This window comes from Festucalex cinctus, chromosome 5 (assembly GCF_051991245.1).
Source record: "Festucalex cinctus isolate MCC-2025b chromosome 5, RoL_Fcin_1.0, whole genome shotgun sequence".
NCBI classification, from domain to species: Eukaryota; Metazoa; Chordata; class Actinopteri; order Syngnathiformes; family Syngnathidae; genus Festucalex; species Festucalex cinctus.
In genome coordinates this window covers 25,652,489-25,673,414 of record NC_135415.1, presented here as the reverse complement: position 1 = coordinate 25,673,414, position 20,926 = coordinate 25,652,489, and the positions used below count along the sequence as shown (strand labels likewise).

Here is a 20,926-nt window from a genome sequence, read left to right as displayed (position 1 = left end):
ATAAGATCTTTCTTGGCATCAGGAATAGGTGCGAGCATGTGACTTAAAGGAAATTGTCCTCATTAATTCAGTCGAGGAACACTTAGTGCAAGTATGTGTGAGAATTGTCAGTGAGATGTGCTGAACAAATACGAGTAAATCATAATATAGTAGACAGTAGACAGTGCGGCTAATGCGGGAAAATACTCTGGCAATATACTTCTGTGCTGCATGTGTGTGTTCATGTACATACGAGCACATGCGCTTGTATTTTAATTGGACTAAAGCTGTGAAGTGAAGCAGTAAGTCATGCTAGAGGAGGGGCAGAGGGAATAGGAAAAGGAGAGGGTAATGGGGGAGCAAGGGGGAGGGGAGACCTGGAAAAAAAAAAAAGAGGGACGTGAGGGGGGGGGGGGGAGAAGTGAAGGGAGACGTCTGCATATGGATGTGTGGATTCCAAACCATCGAAGGAAAATAAGGGGAAAAAATTTGTAAAAGGAGGATAGAAGACATAAACTGGAAGAGAAACATGGACAAGATGGTTTGAGGGGAGTAGTGTATATATGAGTCATCCGTCCTGGATACACTGGGGGTGGGGGGTGTATTTTAACTGAGCCCTTGCCTTCTCCTCCCCTCCACTGGACGAGGCCCCAGTCATTAAACCCCTGGCTGCCAGCCAGCTCTTTTAACACAGGCAAGGGCTTTTTACGGCGTGTCTGTAGAAAATAAATCACACTGTGTGAATAATATATCTCTGGCAAAGGCATTGGCAGGAGCAAAGGAAGGGGGGGTAAGGGGGGGGCTGTAGAAGGAGAGATTGGTGAATTATAGTTGTCTCCATCCATGCATTACGTTCTCTCTATCCCAAGCCAGATGTGCTCAAAAGATTTGGAGAATTTGGAGTGTGCAAAAAAAAAATTAAATATGCACATTTAGTTTGGTCGTGGTAATTCTGGACGATAACACCTCTTTCAATACTTTTAAATCAAGTTATATTTTGCTTCCATAGTCATTAAAATAGATAAATTGCTGCCCCAGCAGGGAATGAAGGCATTATAACCGCTAAAGAACAGAATAATGCATTAGAAACTAATTATATTGGCAAAGATGCTCCCCTTTGACTAAATTGACAGGTTACATATAAGGCTGTTTGAAAGTGCTATATAAAAATGACTTGACCTTTAAGAAGACGTTTGGAACATACGTAAGATTCTGAAAAGTTGTGTCGAAATGACATAATTGGTCATTGGTAGTCACTATTTATTTATTTTTTTACAATTTGTTATTCATATTGTTTGTTTTTAATTACTATACTATCGCTTAACAATTCTTAAAATCTCCACCTAAAAAACAAACAAAAACAAAACAAAACACTAATTAAGAAACTGGCCCAGGGTATGAGTAAATTTAGCATTAACTTTATGCAGTCAACCCAAAAAAGTGGCATTGGAACCCGACTACAGATTTGTCTGTGAAGATGTGATGAAGCGCTAAAGTACACAGCATGTAATGTAAGTGCTCAAGTTCCCATTATCTTAATGCACAGTAAGTGGTTCTTACCAGAGAGAGGGGGACTGGAGCACTCTTTCATTTGTACTGGCTCCTGCCTGGCAGTTTGCAATGACATCAGGCCTTGATCTCCAAATACAGTCTGCCTCATCTTCCTAATCCTTGAACCACACTCATTCTCCTGTGACCCCAAGAAGAGGAAGGAAGCAGATTCTTGTTGCTGTGATTGGCTACTGTAGCTGCTCATGAAGCTGTTCATTGGCTGTCCGGTCTGACGCAAGTGGAAGTGGCCGTCAGGAAGCGAGTGCGAGGACAGCTTTTCTGACTCGAACATCCCTAAAGTGGATCCCAGGCTTGAGTCTCTACCATTGGTCCGCTTCTCCTGATGCTTTGGAGGGCCTTGACTGGATGAGTCACTAAGCATGTTGCGATGTGTATTGACCTTGGCTCCACTGAAAAGCCCGCCCAACTCTTGCCGGTCTCGCGGGGAAAGTAGGGGTTCGTCTTTGTGCTTATGTTTGTGCTTGTGTTTCCTCTTATGGAGGCGAACGCCCCCAAGACCACCTGCACTATTACTGCCGATGGATCCCAAGCCGTCTCCTCTTGCAGAGGGTCCCTGATGCTGACCAATGATGCTGCGATGCTTGACCCCTTGCTGGAGCTTTGAGTGGCCACTGGTGTGGAAAGCCTTAGGAGGGGGGACAGCAGGTCTCATGAAGGGTGATGGGGGAACGTGACCAAGGGAGTGGTGAGGAAGGTAGAACGGAGGTGCAGGGGGGAAATAGCCTAAGCTTAGATGGGGAGTGTAAGGCATGGCATACGGCGCTGCATAGTAATTTCCCCCTGCCAGTGGATAGCCATATCCTGGAACAAAAGGTATTTTCGAGGCAATTGGCTCACTGGCTTTGGCTGGACGACCCCGTCTCCTTTTGGCCTTCAGATCAGCACTTCTACGAATATACGAACTGGAGTCGCAGGGGTAGGGATCATAGGTCACCGGGTAGTAATGATGAAAGTTGAGGCGGAAAATGGAGGGATAAGGATTCTGAGGATAACAGGTATATCTTCTGTGAGACACTCGCAGCTGCTGGAGCTTTGACACAACCTAGTGGTGGGGAGTTGGACAGGATTAGGACAATACATATTTGACGGCATCTCGCATTGAAATTGTAAAGGTAATGCAAAAATAAAATATGTGGCCAACCTCCTCAAGTTCAGACAGAAAGTGAAGATGATCCCGGCTCTGAAGACACTTCCTCTTACGTCGATTATGTTTTTGCTTCTTCTCCTGCTGAGAAAGGAAGTTGTCCACAGCAGTTTGTCGTTCACTTCGAGCTCGGTTTCCTCTGGCAGACGCTTCTAGAGCAGCAGCCTCAGCGGCCTCAAACCCGCACAGATCAAAAGAATACCTGGCACAAGGGAGCACAACATTTAACAACAGTGTGAGCTTGTTAGCTACGTTCAAAACAAAAACTCAAAACAAAACTGCACCTGCGCCGAGAAGCGGAGCCTTTTTCGGTTTGATCCGAAGTGCTGTTGTTGTCAGTCCCAATCCCGCTGTCACTGGGAATTGTCTCCTCACTGTGTGACTCACTGATGGGAGACAAGGTGACCTCCTTCAGTGACGCGCCTTCTGAAAGCTGCGAGGGTGAATTCGCTAGAAGACGTGGAGGTGACAGTTTCCAACCCCCGGCAAGAAATCCTCTCGCTAAAGGTTTAGGGGGCAGGGCTGAGATGGGCTGCAGACTAGGCATAGTGGCATCAGAGTGGCTGGTTCTCATTGGTGGAGCACTGGAGCTGGGAGAGGAAGTGGTGGCGGTCAAAACAGAGCTGTCATAGAGACTGGATGTGGAGATAGTCATGGAGGGCTTGTCCTTTACACTTTTGGGTAGGTTAGTGCCTTGCGTTTCAGCCCGGGGCTTACGGCCTCTCTTTTTCCCGATGTAGATAGTTCCTCTCTTGCTGACGTTGATCTGTTTTCCCAGCCGAGCTTCAATGGTTGATGCCATGGCATTCATAGCAGAGGTAACAGGTGCGGAAGGAGACTTCAGAGTGCTGTTCTTACCGGAGCTTGACAGGATCTCATTTAGGATGCTTTGCATCTTCCCAAGCTTTACCTTGTTTACTGGCCTTGAATTGTTTCTGCCACGTTTTACTTTCAGACCACCGGATTTGGAACTAGGAGTTGTTGACAACATTTGTACTAATGTTGTATTAATTATTGTGTTTGGTGGATTAGTCTTCCTCCTGCGGTTTAGCGTGGCAGAGGTTTCTTGAGCGAGTGGGCTTGGGGGTGAAGTAGATGTCCCCTCATGGATGGTTTCGACAGTTAGAAGGGGCTGTTTCTTGGGGCGGCCTCGTTTTCGTTTGATGGGCATGTGGACGGTCAGGCTGTCAGTATTTGTATAGAGTGGACTGGAAGGAGTTATGGGGAAAGCCGACGGTGGGTCAAATACCATTGGACTACTGCAGCTGTCTCTCTGGGGTGAGGTGATCCTGTTGTGACTTTTTGCTTTCAGGTATGACCATCTGTCCTTAGCCTTGCTTGATCTGGAGCTGACTGTAGAGATGGTGCTGTGGCTTGGACTCGGACTCGGAGTTGCCCTCGGTCTGGGACTGGGGCTAAAGTTCGGCCTAGGTTTGGGGCTTAGGCTCGGACTCATACTTCCCTTAGGACTAGGGCTGGGGTTTGGACTAGGGAGTCTGGGACTTGGGGAGAAGTTTGGTTTGCCGATGTTTAGGGCAAGATCTCTGTGTTTATGTGCATCAATACTGTTCTTGGCACGACCCACTGGGTTCTTTTTCATTCTGTTCGGACTAAAAGTTGATTCTGGGTCAGTCCCACTCCTAACTGATTCATCCTTTTCTGCCCTGTCTACCCGTTCTCCCCTTTCTCTTTTGTCACTTTTGTCCAGTCTTTCTGTTTTCTCTGACTTCTCTGCACTGATCTCACCCTGACTTGTGAGCCTGGAATCATTTTTGTGAATCTCCAACTTATGAGCCACTTTGGGTTCTGGCGGCTTATGCTGGTACTTCTCTGTGGTTTTAGAGTCCTGTCGCAGTAGGGATTGCTCCTCGATATTGAAGGATTCATCTAAAGAGGGCTTTCTCCGCCTCTTTCTTCCTTTTCCTTCCTCTGTCAGCATGGGCATTCCTCTGTCCTCTTCATCCCCTCTCCTACCAGTAATTGTTCGCTCTCTTTCATCCTTCCTTCTTTGCTCTCTTTCTTCGTGAAACTGCTCAGTCGTCTCTTCTTGTCTGTAGCGTTGCCTGTCCTCTGAATTAGATGGGCTTCCTGTTTCTTTTTCGGGCTGTCTTCCCCACAGTGAGTCAGCACTGTGAGGATTAGAGAGCATCTTCTGGGAGTCCTTCCTGCCATACTTCCTCTTGATGTTCCCAAAGAGCTGCTCATTAACTTCCTGCAAACCTTTCCCCCTGAATAAAGAACACAAAACAATTTAGATGAGAAAATTTGCTGTAGAAATATGGGTTTATGTATCACAAAAACTGTACAATTAATCGGATTATGGCAGAAAATGGGATTACCATGACACCAAGACATCAACCACAGTCATGCAAACAAAATGACAGTGCATTAACCATGCTCTCATTATTTTTGAACAGTGTGAGTCAAACATTTAGAGTAAAGCTATTATGTGTCTACTTGGTTTTATCACGCTTAACAGAAATGTCACTGTAAATTCCAAGTTCAAACGTAAGGGAGAAACAAGTCCTCGAGTAATTTGAGTACCTCGATTAATAAAATGCTCAAGGTACCCGTTTATTTGGTGTTTCCAGAGAAGGAAATATTTCTAAGTAAAAAAAAATGCTGATGATCTAAAAATGAAAAACAATTTGTCAGTCATTATTCAGTGAAATGTTATTTTCTCTCCTATATTTATAAGTGATCTTTAACCAAGCAAAAACTTACATTTTAATTTTTTATCTGAATACTAAATCTGTATATCTGAATACTAAAAATTTTCTTTAGGATCTCAGAATACAAAAATATTTGATAGCAGCAGCTCTGTTTAAACTCGATAAAAATATTTTATTATTATTTTTTTTAATGAATAAATACAACCACTATAAAGGCAAATACCTGCTGAGAGAGGTAAGGTTGAGAATACTGGCATCTGTAACAACTGGCAAGTGAAGGTCTGGAGTCAAAGACCTCTGAGGTGAGAGAGTCACAGTTCGTGGGAAAGGTGCGTTTGAATCCATTAGAGAATTTGCACTCCTACTGGCTCCCATTAATTCTACGGCTGGCTCGGAATCTGTAGGATTGGCTGGAGAAACCGAAGGTGCTCTGAACGTGATCCAGTCTGGGCTGAGTTGGTGCTGCTGAACGTGCTGGAATTGTTGCGTGGGGGCGTGCTGTAACGGTTGGACAGGGGAGAGAGTGGGTGCAGGAAGAAGAGTGTTGCGAGGCTGATGTTTGGGTGGAGAGGGATCTCCCAGTAGTTGCAACAGGCCTCCTTCTTTCTGCTCAGGCATTCTGAACTGGCGCTCGTATGTCTGTGGAGGACAGAAAAGAAACAATGAGTGGTTGCAGCATTTATTATAACAACGTCACAAAACAGAGTGTAGAAGGGAAAAGAAAAGATACGATAACGATAAGTGACCATTTGACAATAACAATTTCCTGTCTTCATAACATTAGGCTCCACAGTATGATAAGGACATTTCAGTTCACATATTTTTTTCAGGTTATATTGTGTCATTGACTTGTGCTCTGAGATTCTTCTTTTTCACGACTACAGGCTGGGGACTGAGGCTTTTAATATAGCTTGTGTGCATGAGCAGACCAAACAAAAGGCTTGTTTACAGAGCAATTAAATTCCTGTGGCAAGGATGTTGCACGCTGCGAGAGCTGGGTGGGGGGGAAGGTTGGTGAAGTCTGACAGCACACAGTGTGTAAAACTTAGCTGTGTCCTTGACTGCCCTTTCACTCAAAGTATGCACAGTCGTAACACCTTTTGTTATTTTATTTTCGCCAAAACTACCCTCCACCGAGGGGGTCTCGTTTTCATCGCTGTTTGTTAAAGCTGAGAATCATGTTCATTCATTTTGCAAGACAGGATATTCAAGTCATTTGGCTTCATTTCTTGGTGAATTGTGGACAAACCCTAATGACAAGTTTCAGGCATATGCAGGGAGTATTTATGAAGGGAGAGTAATTTGGTGCTGATCCAAACCAGGTCTGCACTCTATAGAGTGCTGCGTTGTTTAGAGCACATTTTATCGATTGTGCTAATGTGCCCAACATACTGTACTGCACAGAAGGAAAAACTCATTTCTAATTTGATGATGAGTTTATTGTAGAGCTCTTACTTCATTGCTGAAGGCAATTATTCATCACAAACACACTTTGAATGTGTTGATGACACTGAAAATGACCTACTTGTTAGAGTAATTTAATTACCGTTGAAGATTCAAATATATTTTTATTAGAAGATTATTTGAATGAAACGGCACATACATTGGCAAACAACTTTGTTTTTATGTTGCGGGTGACTGCATTTTTTTTTACTCTTTTACTGCCACACCCACAGTGGGAGCCGATCTCGAGCATTTTACCTCATCTTTCAAGGCAAACGGAATAGTATGTGCTTTTACTACATATACAATGGGTAAAAGAAAAGATCGCATTCCATTCTTTCATTAGAAAAACAAAGTGTTTCTACTAGGGGTGTTAAAAAAAAATCGATTCTGCAAAATATCGTGATACTACAGCACGCAATTCTCGAATCGATTCAAAAGGCAGCCGAATCGATTTTTTTAACATCCATTTTTGATGGAAAAATATTCAACAAAACGTCACAAATGATTTATATATTTACATAGACTCTACAAACGTAATCTGGATTCAATAATCAAATTCTCCTCTACTTAATTCTTTTTTTTTATTTATTTATTTATTTTTTTACTTGTTTTATTTTTTCATTTGGGTATACTTTTTTTTTTTTAAATTTTTTGTGTTTTTGTTTTTGGCTCTTGTTTGTGTGTGTAATACTGACTAAAAAGGTAAATTATAAAAGAAAATATTTATTTTATGATATAATAAAGTTTGTATTCACAAAATGGCACCTTTTCTATATTACAGACATTTGCAGTATGCGTGCTTAGTTAACTTAAATGGGTTTCTTGGTTCTCTGATGCAAGTTTAGCTTCTCCTCGATGTCCTTTAGCAGTAATGATCCTTGTAATAAGGAAGAGGATTAGTAAATTAGAAGAGCCGCTCCGAACCGTGGATGGAAATGCTTTATCTGTTTCGTGTGGGGAATCCTTCTGTATGCCTCTTTGCCTGAATGAAGAATCCAGTTTAGGTGTTGAACTGAGTAGTCGACTATACTGTACTCCAATATTTAAACGCTTAAAGTTATAAGTGTGTGGAAATATTTCACCAAAAATCATTATCAATCGTCTATACTAAAGATAATGTTGAACCATCAAGCACTCTCCCCCACCCGCACAAAACACATATTTTGCCTTTTGATGATGTACAGACATATGGAGGCAAAAACTGCCAAAATTCAAAATAAATAAATGACTAAATAAATAAATAAATGACTAAAAGTTCCAGCGGTGGAAAAACGTCGATTTATTTTGAATTTTGGCAGTTTTGGTCCTCCTACAGATGAGCGTTCACATATCCGATTTATATCCACATATCAACGAAAGAGGCCTCGGTCAGATACGGTTGACCCTAGATCAGCTTATTTCCAAAGTGAAAAATGTTTTGAAAATGATGCCGACCGAGAAGGCGCTCAACTTGACAAATTTCAACCCGCTTTAAATCCACATCTAGTTTACCTTCAACCACTTCAAACTGGGAACGAAAAGGCTTGACATGCTGCGTTATACAACAAAACACTGCTTAACGTGTCATGGCCGCATAATCAACGTCTGCTGGAAGATAAGAAATGGAGCAGCGGACGGCCTTTGTGGTTTAGCCTGTTATTAACAGACTCAGTATGACGCAACCAAACACTGCTCTGCTGCGCTGCAGGGAGATGTAACCTAACCACAGGCGAGCCTCTCAGCATGTACACATTGGCACGCAAGCGCACGCGTACCGTGGATACACACACACACTGTCAACACGTTTACTGCTTCCTTTGCGCGATCGCTTACAAACATGTAAATGTGCACAGCCAGGGCACCAATTTTAATCAAGATGGTTCAGCATCTCGCCAGATAATTAGCTCCTCGCAGACAGATATGCACATACAGCCAGCCCTGAATATATAATATAGTCATCACAAAGTACTTACTCGAAGAGAAAGTGCTTATTTTCTTTATTTGAGCTTGCCAATGTCTGGTTTTTACCCTCATTTCTCTCTCCCTGTCAGGCAGTGACACTCGGTTTGTCCTTGCATGCTTGATGTTGTTTATTATGGCTCGTTCGCATGAGCATGAGAAACCCGATTAACACAACATGCAAGCTTGGGAACACACACTCACACAAACGCTGAGCAGCATGAATGATTAATAATCCCAAAGAGTGTTTGGGCGCACATACGCATTCCGCTTGTGGTGCAACTGGATGCCCGCGTGCAAGTACACTGACGCGGAGTCCAAATCGAATTCAAGTATTGGAGCATGAGGCCAATTGCTTTGATTTTTGTTGTTGATACTTTTTTGTTGCTGCTGCCATCATGTCTTATGTCACCCCCCCACCCCACCCCCATCCCGCCCAAAAATTTAAGTTCCAGTTGTTTTGTTTGTTTTCATTAATTATAATAACGTTGGTCCCAAGCAAGCCCAACCATAACATTATTTCGAGTCTTGTCTGCTTTTCAAAAATGAACTTGTATGTGGAGGGTCAAAGCTGATCCTATCATATTTCTGTTTCCAAACATGGTCATCTTTATCTCATCTTTTCATAAAATGTTGTCCCAGAATCCTTTTTAGGCTCATTGCTGTATTTTCAGTAAATTCCAGCCCGGCCTTCTTATGCCTGCTAATGAGAAGTTTGCATCTTCTGCTGTAGCCTCTGTACTGCTTTTCAAGCCTCTCCAAAGAGGAGCTTTTGATAGTTTGACTCCTGCTCTCTGGAGGTTGTTGCTGAAGTTACTAACAGTTGTTTTTAGACTTCTTCGCAGTTTTTTCACACCACTTCTGACATCAGCTGCTGCTGTTTTCCTTGATCTGGTAATTTGATGGCTGTTACTTGGGAAAACAGTAGATTTCGTTATCCTTCAGGACATTCCAAATGCTTGTATTGGCTATGGGCAATGTTTGTCTAATGGTGCTAATTGATTTTCCATACTCTCTTTCACATGACTGCTTTTCACAGACAGTATTCTGGTTGTAATGTTAGGTACATGTTGAAGTAATTGTACGTTTCACACAAAATGGTAATAAAATGTTGATCTCTTACATCATATTCATCTTTTCAGGTCATGTTCAGTCTACAGCAAAAATATAGAATCGGCCTCACGGTTTTAATACTTTTGGATGGGAGTGTTGACGTTAGGTTAGGTTAGGTTAGGGCTGGGTGATAAATCGAATTAATTTGATTAATTTGTCCATTTAAAGTACCACGATGTGAAAATTACCTAAATCGTGAAATCGAGGCGCTTAAATAAAAACACATCCTCTCCCTTGAGCGACTTGCATCTACTTACGCTCGTTGTTTTGGGGTCCTTTGTTTGGTGGCTGGCGCGCTTGCTGATGACATCACGCTACTATAGCGAAGCTGCGGTATGTGACGTCATCGGAAGGCGCACGGGACCCCGCAACAGTCGTGCGGGAAGTTCACACATCACCGCCTGTTTGCTACTTCGTCCAAATGCTATGCTGCCTAATCGCGCACATTATGTCTGCTGCAGAAGACGAAGACTTGATACCAACAAAAGGGACTCGTGTTAGGTCTATTATATGGAACTGGTTCGGCTTTTACACGAGCGACGTAGAGCAAACCACAAGCGTGTGCAAGGTTTGCCGAACAGCTGTTAAAACGAAGAGTAGCTGCACAACTAACCTCTTCCAGCACTTGCGCCAAAGGCATCTGAAAGAATTTGAGCTTGTCTTTTGCCAGAGTCAGTTGACAGGCTAGTTTTCTTCCAAGGAATTTAAGAGTTTAATTACAATGATTATTATAAGCTGTTGATCTTGAAGTTCTATTATACAAATGTTATTGTGAGTGGTAGAATACTGAATGTGTGGTTTACAATACTTGTTTACTAATGTTAGAACTACTTGTGGCATTTAAGTTATACAAAAGCTATGAATACCTTTTTTTTTTTTGACACAAGCTATATATATGTGACATTTAAGTTGTCCAAAAGCTATGAGTAGCTTTTTTTTTTGCACAAGCTATTTGGCATTTAAGTTGAACAAAAGCTGAGCAGCTTTTTTATTTTTTGCACAATCTATGTATGTGGCATTTAAGTTGAACAAAAGCTGAGAAGCTTTTTTTCCACACAAGCTATGTATGCGACATTTAAGTTGCGCACAAACTATGAGTAGCTTTTTTTTGCACAAGCTATGTGGCATCTAAGTTATGCAAAAGCTATAAGTAGCTTTTTTGGTTGCATAAGCTATTAGGGATGCACGATAATGCTATTTTCAACCGATAAACCAATAATTTAGAAGTGCCGATGTCGATAACCGATAAGTAAGCCAATAATTGTTTGCAAAATTAACTTGAATAAAAATATACTTTCAAGTCCTACTATAAGTCTAACAATTAGGGGTGTGAATTGCCTAGTACCTGACGATTCGATTCGTATCACGATTCACAGGTCACGATTCGATTCGATAGCGATTAATCCCGATACGAATTTATAAGTCGATTGTTGCGATTTTTTTTCATTCAAATTTAGAAAATACTAATCAGTAAGCTTGTAGAGTGTAAGATTTATATGAAAATGTATTATTTATTTATCTGAAATTTCAGTTTTATAGAGGTTGTACATCTGTTTCATGTTTGAACAGCATTCAAATAAAATATTAAGGCTTAATGTTCCGTTCATATAACATTCTTCCATGCTCAAGGTGTGAATCCTAACCCGAAGTCAGACGTTTTGTTGAATATTTTTCCATTAAAAATGGAAGTTTAAGAATCGATTCACACACACACAAAAAAAAAAAAAAAAAAAAAAGGCAATGATGATAAGACGTTGAATCGGTAAGACTACCGAATGAACAATTCTGAGCTCTTAAAAAAAAAAAAAAAAATAATCGATTGAATCGATTCGAGAATCGCGCGATGTAGTATCGCGATATATCGCCGAATCGATTTTTTTTAACACCCCTACTAACAATACATTGAAACATTGTATAAACTTTGCACAATGTTTCAATGTATGTAAAGCAACATGAAGCTGAATTTTATTCATATGAGCCACAACCACAACTGATGGACCAATGTGGCATGTCTATAATTATTGCTGGATTTCATTATTATCTGGTTTATCTGTATGGCGTCAAATTGGTCGATAATTGCCGATAAATATTGGCCATCGATATTTATCGTGCATCCCTATAAGCTATGTATGGCATTTAAGTTGAGCAAAATCTGTGAGTAGCTTTTTTTGCACAAACTATGTGGCATGTAAGTTATGCAAAAGATATGAGTAGTTTTTTTTTTTTTTTTTACAAAAGCTATGTATGTTAAATTTACATTAAAACTGATTCAAAATCAGTGTACGTTATTTTCTTGCACAAAATTTATTTTTGAATAAATCAAACCTTGTTTAAATGTTTTTTTTGTTTTTTGAAACTTTTGATTAAAATCGTAATCGTCCAGAATGACAGAAAATAAATTGAGATTGTATTTTTTGGCCATATCTCTCAGCCCTACTAGGGGTCAAGCATCTTCTGATCTCCACCCACAGTCTCATTTTACTTACTGCTGCAGGTTAGGCCAAGAGATACAGACAGGCAATAAGATCATGGCCTTGGTTAAAAAGATACGAGCACGTGCACACACACACACACAAACATAAACATACTAACAAAATGGATTCTCCCCACTAACCGCAAAGTGGCCACAGACCGATAATAAAGACAACACGCATAGATCTTGTTCTTACCAGTGAGAGGAGAGAAAAATACAAGAAGAAAACACCCCCCCCCTTTTTTTTTTTTTCCAGTTGAGGTAGATTTATTGGCACCAGTTCAGCTTTTTGTTCGCAGCTTCCTCGCCTCTACCCTTTCCTCTATGCCACAAACAATCCATGATTCATTTCCAGAGAAAACACACTCTCATAGTCACACAAATAACTATGAATAGTCTTATGAGTCTGGCGGCTGCGAGGGCTGTTGCCATGTGAGCAATCCACTACCGTGTATGTGAAATGATGAAATGAATTGAAATGTCAGTGTATTGCAAGCCAAGCTGTAATGTCACAGTGTTGACTTGTTCGGAAGGTTCTGCAGATCGAATGTGGTTGTATCCGCTGCTAAAGTACGGTGAAGCTTCAGATGGTTCGGCATTCGGGAATTCATCAATTCAGAAATTTTAGAGGGCAGCGAACCTTCGTTATTCACTGAAAGACTCACTTATATGATATGTTTGTGCTCAGGGTAAAGAAATAAAAGTGTTACTTCGGTACTTTAGACATCTTGGTGTCAAGGAAATTATGTTGAAATGAGTTGAGGAGTTTCATTTAGACCAAAATAGTGCTTTGCCATCATATTGTGGCACCTTGGAAATACATTGTACTGAGTGAGTTGTGGAGTTTCATTTAGAACATAAATATAGTGCTTTGCTTTCATTTTACGAGATCAAATAAATGTTTTGGGGTGTCAGTTAGCAGCAGGGCTCGTTCCCTGACCCTCATGAAGAGCTGGGGTTTCATGTTGTTAACTGATGTTGCTTTTTATTGCCAATTTTTCATTTGAGTTAGTTTTTATTAGTTTTTAGGGTGGTTCTGTTAGTTTTTATTAGTTTAGTTCTGTACAAAATGCTTAGTTTTAGTTTGTGTGTTAGTTTCAGTATTAGTATTAGTATTATTTTTTTTATTTTTTTTAATGTGTATTATTTGTGCACAATATTTAAAAAACACCATGGGAGCGACGTCATCTTTTGGTTCTTTTCTATTTGCTGCTGCCAGATAATATCACTTCTGTGTGACATATTTTCAAACGTCATTATTCCGGTTTATATAAAAATAAATCTACTAAAAATCACAATTTAAAATCATCCCCAAAGGCTCTTGCATTAATTACCAAAGACTAAAACAAAGGACATGATTGCTATAATTATAGTTAGTTTTAGTTAGTTTTGTAATTATAAAATTTTGTTTCAGTTAGTTTTCGTTTTTAAAAAGCATTTTCTTTTTTTTTCTTTTTCGGTAACAATATTGTTTTTTGAGTTTTTTTTTTGTTTTTGTTTTTTGTTTTGTTTTGTTTTTTTACAATAATGTGGCAATCAGCAATAAGGCACAGCGACAGAGTAGCTAATATTCATATGTGTGAATTAGCAATCAGCAGCCAGCAGTGGTTTACATCATCCGCATATTAGAAACAGTATCTTGGAAAAGTGAACGTAGTCCTACAGCAAGTAGAGTGATGTCAAGCCAAGAGGATGTCTCTCATCCTTGTGTCGGTTCTTTGCACTTTTTGTTCCTTTGAATCCTCCTTTCATCTTTTAAGGTCCAAGATCGGGGTCATTCATTTATTGTGTTCAAGCCTTGGCAGAGGTCTGCCCTCTCAGCACGCTCTTGTTTTGAAATGTGCCTTGTGAGGTAAACTGCGATACCTCTGACCTGCAGCAGGGGGCAGCGATTTAGACCACCGCACAGCAAATTGCAGGCATGACTAGTGGGAGGTTTCAACCACTTCCACACTGCTCATTCTCTGCCAGCTTGACCTAATATGCATTTACTATACTGCTCAGGCCGCACCTAAAACAAGCCTATTTGATGTGATCTTGCATTACACACACTCTCCCTTGGAGGCTTTCGGCCCTGTGCTGAGGGGGTTAAAGGTCATCCTCCTCAGCTCGGTCAACAACCTTTTTCCTCGCACGTCTTCCTCTGCAATAACATGCGCTGGTCTCGCAGAGGCGCTTTACCACCCAAATGGTAAAGGCAGATATATGGAAGTGTTCATATTCCCTCCCACTGGTGATGTAACCATCAGAGCGCAGTGGAGGAGGTCATGGATAATAAGTGACTAAGAGCTGCAATCACCCGAGAGTGAGAGGCGATGAGTCGCTTGAGTCAGCACATAGTCTCTTGACAAATGTGAAGGAAACACAGCAGGTAAACGCAGCTAGGGATGTTCAAAATGAAAGCCCCCCACCCCCCAACAATTGCCTCCATTTTGTTATGTGACAGCCTTTCCACTCCAGAATAAACTCACAACTTTTCCCTCACACGGAGCAGCAACCCTTGCTGCACTAGTGTATACTGGGAAAGAACACCCTAGTACACGGGCACACCCAGATCTCACGACGAGGCACACACATATTGCACACGTATACACAGGGGCGAGCCACACACACACACACACACAGACACACAAACATGCTGCCCTTCAAATAGTTTTTCGCAGCCCTTTATTTGGCAGCATGCCCGGTGGTTAGAGTGTTTCATTTTTCCCTGTGTATGGAACTGGGCAGCTGTCCAGACAGACACACAAAGAGGAGGAGAGAGGGAGAGTGAGAGAGAGAGAGAGGGGGGGGCAGAAAAAGAGAGAGGGGTGGGGGTTAGTGAAAGAATGAGAGCAGCGGTAAGGGAGGGAGGAAAAGAAGCAGCAGAAAAACAAGAAGTGAGTTTGCTTCAACATTTGCAATTTGTTGCCTCTGACACCTTATCATGATATTATCCATTTTCCTCCCATGCAGTGCCCCCCCCCCCACCACCACCACCCCTACCCCCTCGTCTCATTGCTTCTTTCCTTACCCGCTTTTCTCCTTTCGGGACCTGACCACTCTTCCCCTGTGGGAACTGCCACCACCTCTTCTACCCCCCACCTCTCGCAAGCTCCATTCAGAGTGCTGTTTCTCTGTGATCTGTGTTTCTGACAGCTACGCACACGCACACACACATGCAGAGCCCCTCTGCAAACAAACACCATGAATTCTAACACAGCTTTGTATCCGCAGCACTAAAAAAAAAAGTGGCTAGAAGAGGGGGAGGAGGAGGGCAGGAGGGGGGCATGCAAAGAAAAGGAGAGAAATGTGATAGAGAGAGAGAGAGAGAGAGCTGTAGCACCGTGTTGATCTTACGGTCACTCTCACAGTACTCCCCCCCCCCCCCCCCCCCCCCAGTCCCCACCCCACCCCTGTGTTTCCCGTTCTTCCCACCAGCTCTCCCGGGAATAAAGACTTCCATTCATGCGCCCGAGGAGACCCGCAGTAGGGGAGAGGAAAGAGGGAGGAGAAGGAAAAGAGGTTTTGGGGAGGGGGAGGGATTGGCGGTGTCAAGGTGGGACACAGCAGATCACTGGGATCAGGGCATAGTGCCATAAAATTGTGTGGATGCGCGTGCACGCATGTTTTTGCGCTCTGCCCCCGAGACAAAGCTTCACTATCTCCGATCTGGTGACATGTGCGCCAGCCAAAAGCATCTTCTGGGAAAGTCGGGTGGGAAAGTTTGGAAAATGGCTCTTGATTTAAAAAAAAAACTTCCAATGCGGCTGTGCTCATCCTGCAGCAGAAAATACTTGCAATGTGTTTTGGTGTTTCCTACGGAAGTGTGGAACTGCCAATGTGGAGTTAAACATTTTTGATTGGCAAATACGTTTGAACATATTTGTAAATACGTAAGTACGTTCAAATATACTAGTAGGCTAAATGCCAGAAACGTAGCATTTTCTCCCATAATATGCTTAAAAATATTTACAAGTGTTTGAACGAACTTGTAGGCTAAATGCTAAAAACATAGCATTTTATTCCACGTTTAAAAAAACTTTGCAAGTATGTTCGAACGTACTTGTAGGCTAATGCTAGAAACGTAGCATTTTCTCCGATAATACGCTTACAAAATATTTACAAGTGTTTGAACAAACTTGTCGGCTAAATGCTAAAAACGTAGCATTTTATTCCACGTTTAAAAAAAAATGTGCAAGTACGTCGGACGTACGTGTAGGCTAATGCTAAAAACTTTGCATTTTCTCCCATAATGCCAGGGGGTATTGACTTGCACATGCTCAAGTAAATAAAAGTTTGTTTGTTTGTTTGTTTGTGTTTAGCATTTGGCCTACATACATTAATGCATTTGAAAAATTAAGTAAATATTGTTTTCAAATTTCATGATTTATTATGTCTTTACTACATGATTTCCGGTCGTATTTTATTTGATTTTTTTTCATGTAATGCCACTAGATATGTGCATGCGGAAGTCAATACCCCTTGGCATTATGGGAGAAAATTTTTAAATGTTTGTATTTGCAGATATGTTTAAACATACTTGAAAATATGTTCAAACATATTTGATAATATGTATTTGTAAATACATCTGAATGTATTTGCCAGTCAAAAATGTTTACTCCACATTGGCAGTTCCACACTTCCATAGTTTACCCCATATTTTTGTAAATACGGCTTCATCACGCATGCCGCCTTTCCTGTTTTCCTTATTTCACCATTGAATCTTGAGTAAATTTGTCCCTGAGCTCGCTGCAAATCCGAAGCCAGATTTAATGCACAGCGGTGGGTCCGCGATTAAAATATTCCCTCCCACATTTTCAGCAGTAATACTGCAGATTGAAGGGCTCCTAAACATAGAAACAAAGCGCCCGAGTCTTCTTGTCACACTGAAACGAGTCAATCAGAAGAAAAGCCTGTGATTGGCAGAAGTGCAGCATGTCATTAAGGCCCAACTGGAGGTTGACACGTGCGCTGTAATCACACACACATTTACATGCTACACAAAGTATACATCTAATCCCTGCTATTAGCTTTAATGGCGTGCGTGCAGGCAAATGCATGTGGGGTTTGTGAATAGCACAACAATGGATAGCGATTTGCTTCTTTCATAGTCAATGCTGGCATCCAGTATAGAGAATTATTCATGCACTTGTTCATCCCGAAGGATAAGTAGACATGCAGTGCCACAAGCACTCACTCCTGTTGAAGCATAATCAATGCATGTGTTTGGGGAAGTGAACTAAAAGAATTTGACACTCAGGATCGCAACGCAAAGATGACTTTTGTACAAACGGAAACAATTAAACAGCCAATGAGCTGCCCTAAATCCTAAGGGATGACTTCCTGTGTGGAATGATGGGTAATTCAGGACAGAAGCTGTGGCGAGATTAAGTACTTCCTCTCTGACAAACTGGGGTCTCCAAGGCAAAGCTGACCTGAGTGATTACTTATTCTCATGCAATGCATCATTGTCTTGTTCGGGACACTTCTATCTCGGTGTGTAATTTGACCATTTGGAGAAAAAAACTATTTGACGATGATTTTAAACATAAGACGCGTATATTATTTTACCTACAGCAAAAGCATCTTACTAGTACTTTTTGTTATCCATTTTCTATTTTATAAATTGCATGCATTGGCCTAACAAGCAGATTTAGACCGCACTAGCCAGTTGCAGCGGCACTAAACTATTTTTATAAGCGCATGCCAGAGCAACAAGTGGCACTATAACCACTAACATTAATGCCATTTGAGCAAATCACAAGCCTGAGGAGAGTCAGTTGCGGAAAAAGGCACATCAGCAACCGCAAGACCACTGAGAGGTTGCAGATTTCTACTTGGCCAAACTGTTAGCAAACATCAACAAATGTTCAGTGTTTACATGTGAGCTTTTTCTTTATTTGGAATACATACATTAGGGATAGACTGATTATCGGCCGGGCCGATTAACGGTGCCGATTTTTGGCATTTTGACAAATATCCGCATCGGCCTTTTTACGGATCTGAGCGGTGAATGCTTGTGATCGTAGCGAATTTAGGGTTTTCATCAGGATTTGTAAGATGTTTACAGACAGTTTTTCACTTGTCAAACACATTTCCAACATATTCAGACAATTTTTCACTTCAAAGATCTTTTGAAACCTTTTACGAACCTTGACGAAAACACGAAATTAGCTACATTCGATTGCATACATTTGTCAAAAAAAAAAAAATTCAGAATCTGAAGTAAGACTTTTGATGGGCTTCACATTTTCTTGATCGACTATGGCGCAAAATGTTATTGTCTCAAGCTCTTTAAATGTGGTGACAAGGTCTCTCATTGAACGTTTCGAACGGCATACGAAGCTTTTGTGGTAAACATGTAGGCACTCAAGAAAAACTTCGAAAAATTAAATTTCCTTCTGTCTGAAGTTTCACTTCAGTGACCCAAAACGTTTTATAATATTCTTTTTTTAACTCAAATAGCTGTGTCAATGCGGCGCTTACATGTCCTGAACTACACTGACAGAGCTCAAGATGTGCTGTGCTGAATTAAGAAGAGCTGTAATTGATTATGTCAAGGATAATTCCTCTTCTGAAAAGTCCTTAGATGATCCCCGGCTTGTCAGTGGGAATGGCAGCGGGTTCGAGAGCCAATGTAATGACATCCTCTGTGACAGGGAAAATGGGCAAAGTGAGACACAATAGTCTTAACCAATCACGCTGCCTGCCTCCCCTCAGGCCCCCTCACACAAACAATAAACGGCTTTGTGTGGGGCTGCACTCCACTTGCTTCTCCACACACATACGCACACTCAGCAGCGATCACAGCATCATCGAACATTTCAACTCACATCTCAACAACATCTGCGCATTTATTCGTGAATTTAAGCATGTGCACTTTGCTAACGACCTGGCCCTGTGCTCAGTGTGCACGTTTACCTCCGGGGCTGGGCACATGACTGCAGCTGCCCCCCTCGTTCCCGCCTTTTAGAACGGCTCCCCGCCTTGTTGTAGGTGAGAGGTCACATGGAGTGACATTCCTCTCAGTCTGAGAGCAAGCGAGTATTACAGCGAGCCCAGGGAAATAGAGAGAGAGAGATGGAGAGGGCCAAAAACTCAAGGGGCCAAAAAACCCAACAGAGCAAAGCAGGTAAAAGATGAGGAGCACAGGGGATTTGTGAATGTGTGTGTGCGTGTGCTGAAACGGACCACTAAACAGAAGACTCTGGTGGCTCTTCCCTGCCTCATAGAAACAGCTGTTTGTTTAGTCTGAGCAGCCTCAAGGGACAAACACGCAGACAGAAGGACCGACAGACACAATTACAATCATTTATTCATGTCCAAATTCATCCTTCGGAGACAGCCGGCATAAATAAACAGTGAGACTACAGAGGGATTACTTTACAAAGTCATGTAGTAAAGCAGCAGGAAACTGAGAGGGAGAATTGACTCATAAATATAAATTCTACTTGTTCGGTCATATACTGTCAGATACCTTGTGTTTTTGTTTAGAAGGATTATACGGGGCCCATTGAATGGGGTTCCGCAGAACTGTGTGTGAGACATGAGCACAGAACAAGATTGGGGAATTTAAAAAGAAATCCTGAATGTTTCAGTGACTGATGCATGCATCAGTGATGGACATTTGACACGGGGTATGAATTCATAGTCAATTAACCAGTGAATATAACTTAAAAATCTAATCTGTAATGCGATTGGAGAATCTCTCTCTCTCTCTCTCTCTCTCTCTCTCTCTGAAGAACTGAGACATTTTTAAATAATAATTTGATTAAATCTGCAGTTTAAACAGCTTGTTTACAAGGAGAACAGTTTAGAGAGTATGCAACTAACATCTGTCTTTCTATCTCTGACTACAGTACTGTAAATAGCTTCTACTAAATCTAATAGATTGAATAGACTGAAATCTATTATAAGAGTAGCAATTATCACTTTCACTTTATAAGACAAGAAACCCTGTTTGGCAACTTAAAGGCCTTGTATAGTGAATTCAGAATTTTGCTTCTAAATACATTATACTTTTTTCATGATAATTGCTGTTCACGTGCAAAGACTAAAAACTGTGTAGTACTCAAATGGGGAGGCAAAACTGTTTTGACGATTTCGCTTTTCCTTATGTTTTGGTGTAAGGCTAAAACACCTGTATCATTTCCTCCCCTGTTTTATAAAGAACTTGAGCGCCTTTGTTTACCTCAGCTGTTATGCGGCGCAAGAGCAATGTTAGCTAGCTAGCTAGTTATGTCTACACCCCAAATATATTCCCTTCAGACAGTCCTTTGGTGTGGCCGCTTTGGTGCACATCATTGTCAGCCGTAATTGCGCACACATCCAGCAGAAAAAGTTACCATAGTGAGGAGGGGGAGTTTTTTTTTTTTTTTTTTTTAATTAGTGCAACTTGACAGCCAGCATGTGTATTGGAGCTTCGGGCTGGCCCGGCCAATTTAGAATGCCTCATTGTCATGGTGTGCAAAAGCCCCAGTACGACCTGGTGGAATATGGAATATATTCCAGCCACCAGGGGCTTTAAGAAGACATATTTTCACAGCTCAAACATTTGGTTGGAAGAAAATGCTAGACAAATTATCATGCATTTTTCTAGGTTGCATC

At 41.5% G+C, this 20,926-nt stretch overlaps 1 protein-coding gene across 1 annotated transcript in view; it reads right to left on the bottom strand.

The window, feature by feature from the left end:
- Window positions 1-20,926, bottom strand: part of setbp1 (SET binding protein 1) — a 44,906-nt gene that overhangs the window by 7,059 nt on the left and 16,921 nt on the right. Inside the window, exons 3-6 of the mRNA XM_077521951.1 lie at window positions 5,591-6,006; window positions 2,980-4,923; window positions 2,693-2,897; window positions 1,540-2,593 (exon numbers count right to left, since the gene is read on the bottom strand). Of these exons, the coding sequence (XP_077378077.1) occupies window positions 1,540-2,593; window positions 2,693-2,897; window positions 2,980-4,923; window positions 5,591-6,006 (3,619 nt within the window). The remainder of the gene's footprint in view (window positions 1-1,539; window positions 2,594-2,692; window positions 2,898-2,979; window positions 4,924-5,590; window positions 6,007-20,926) is intronic.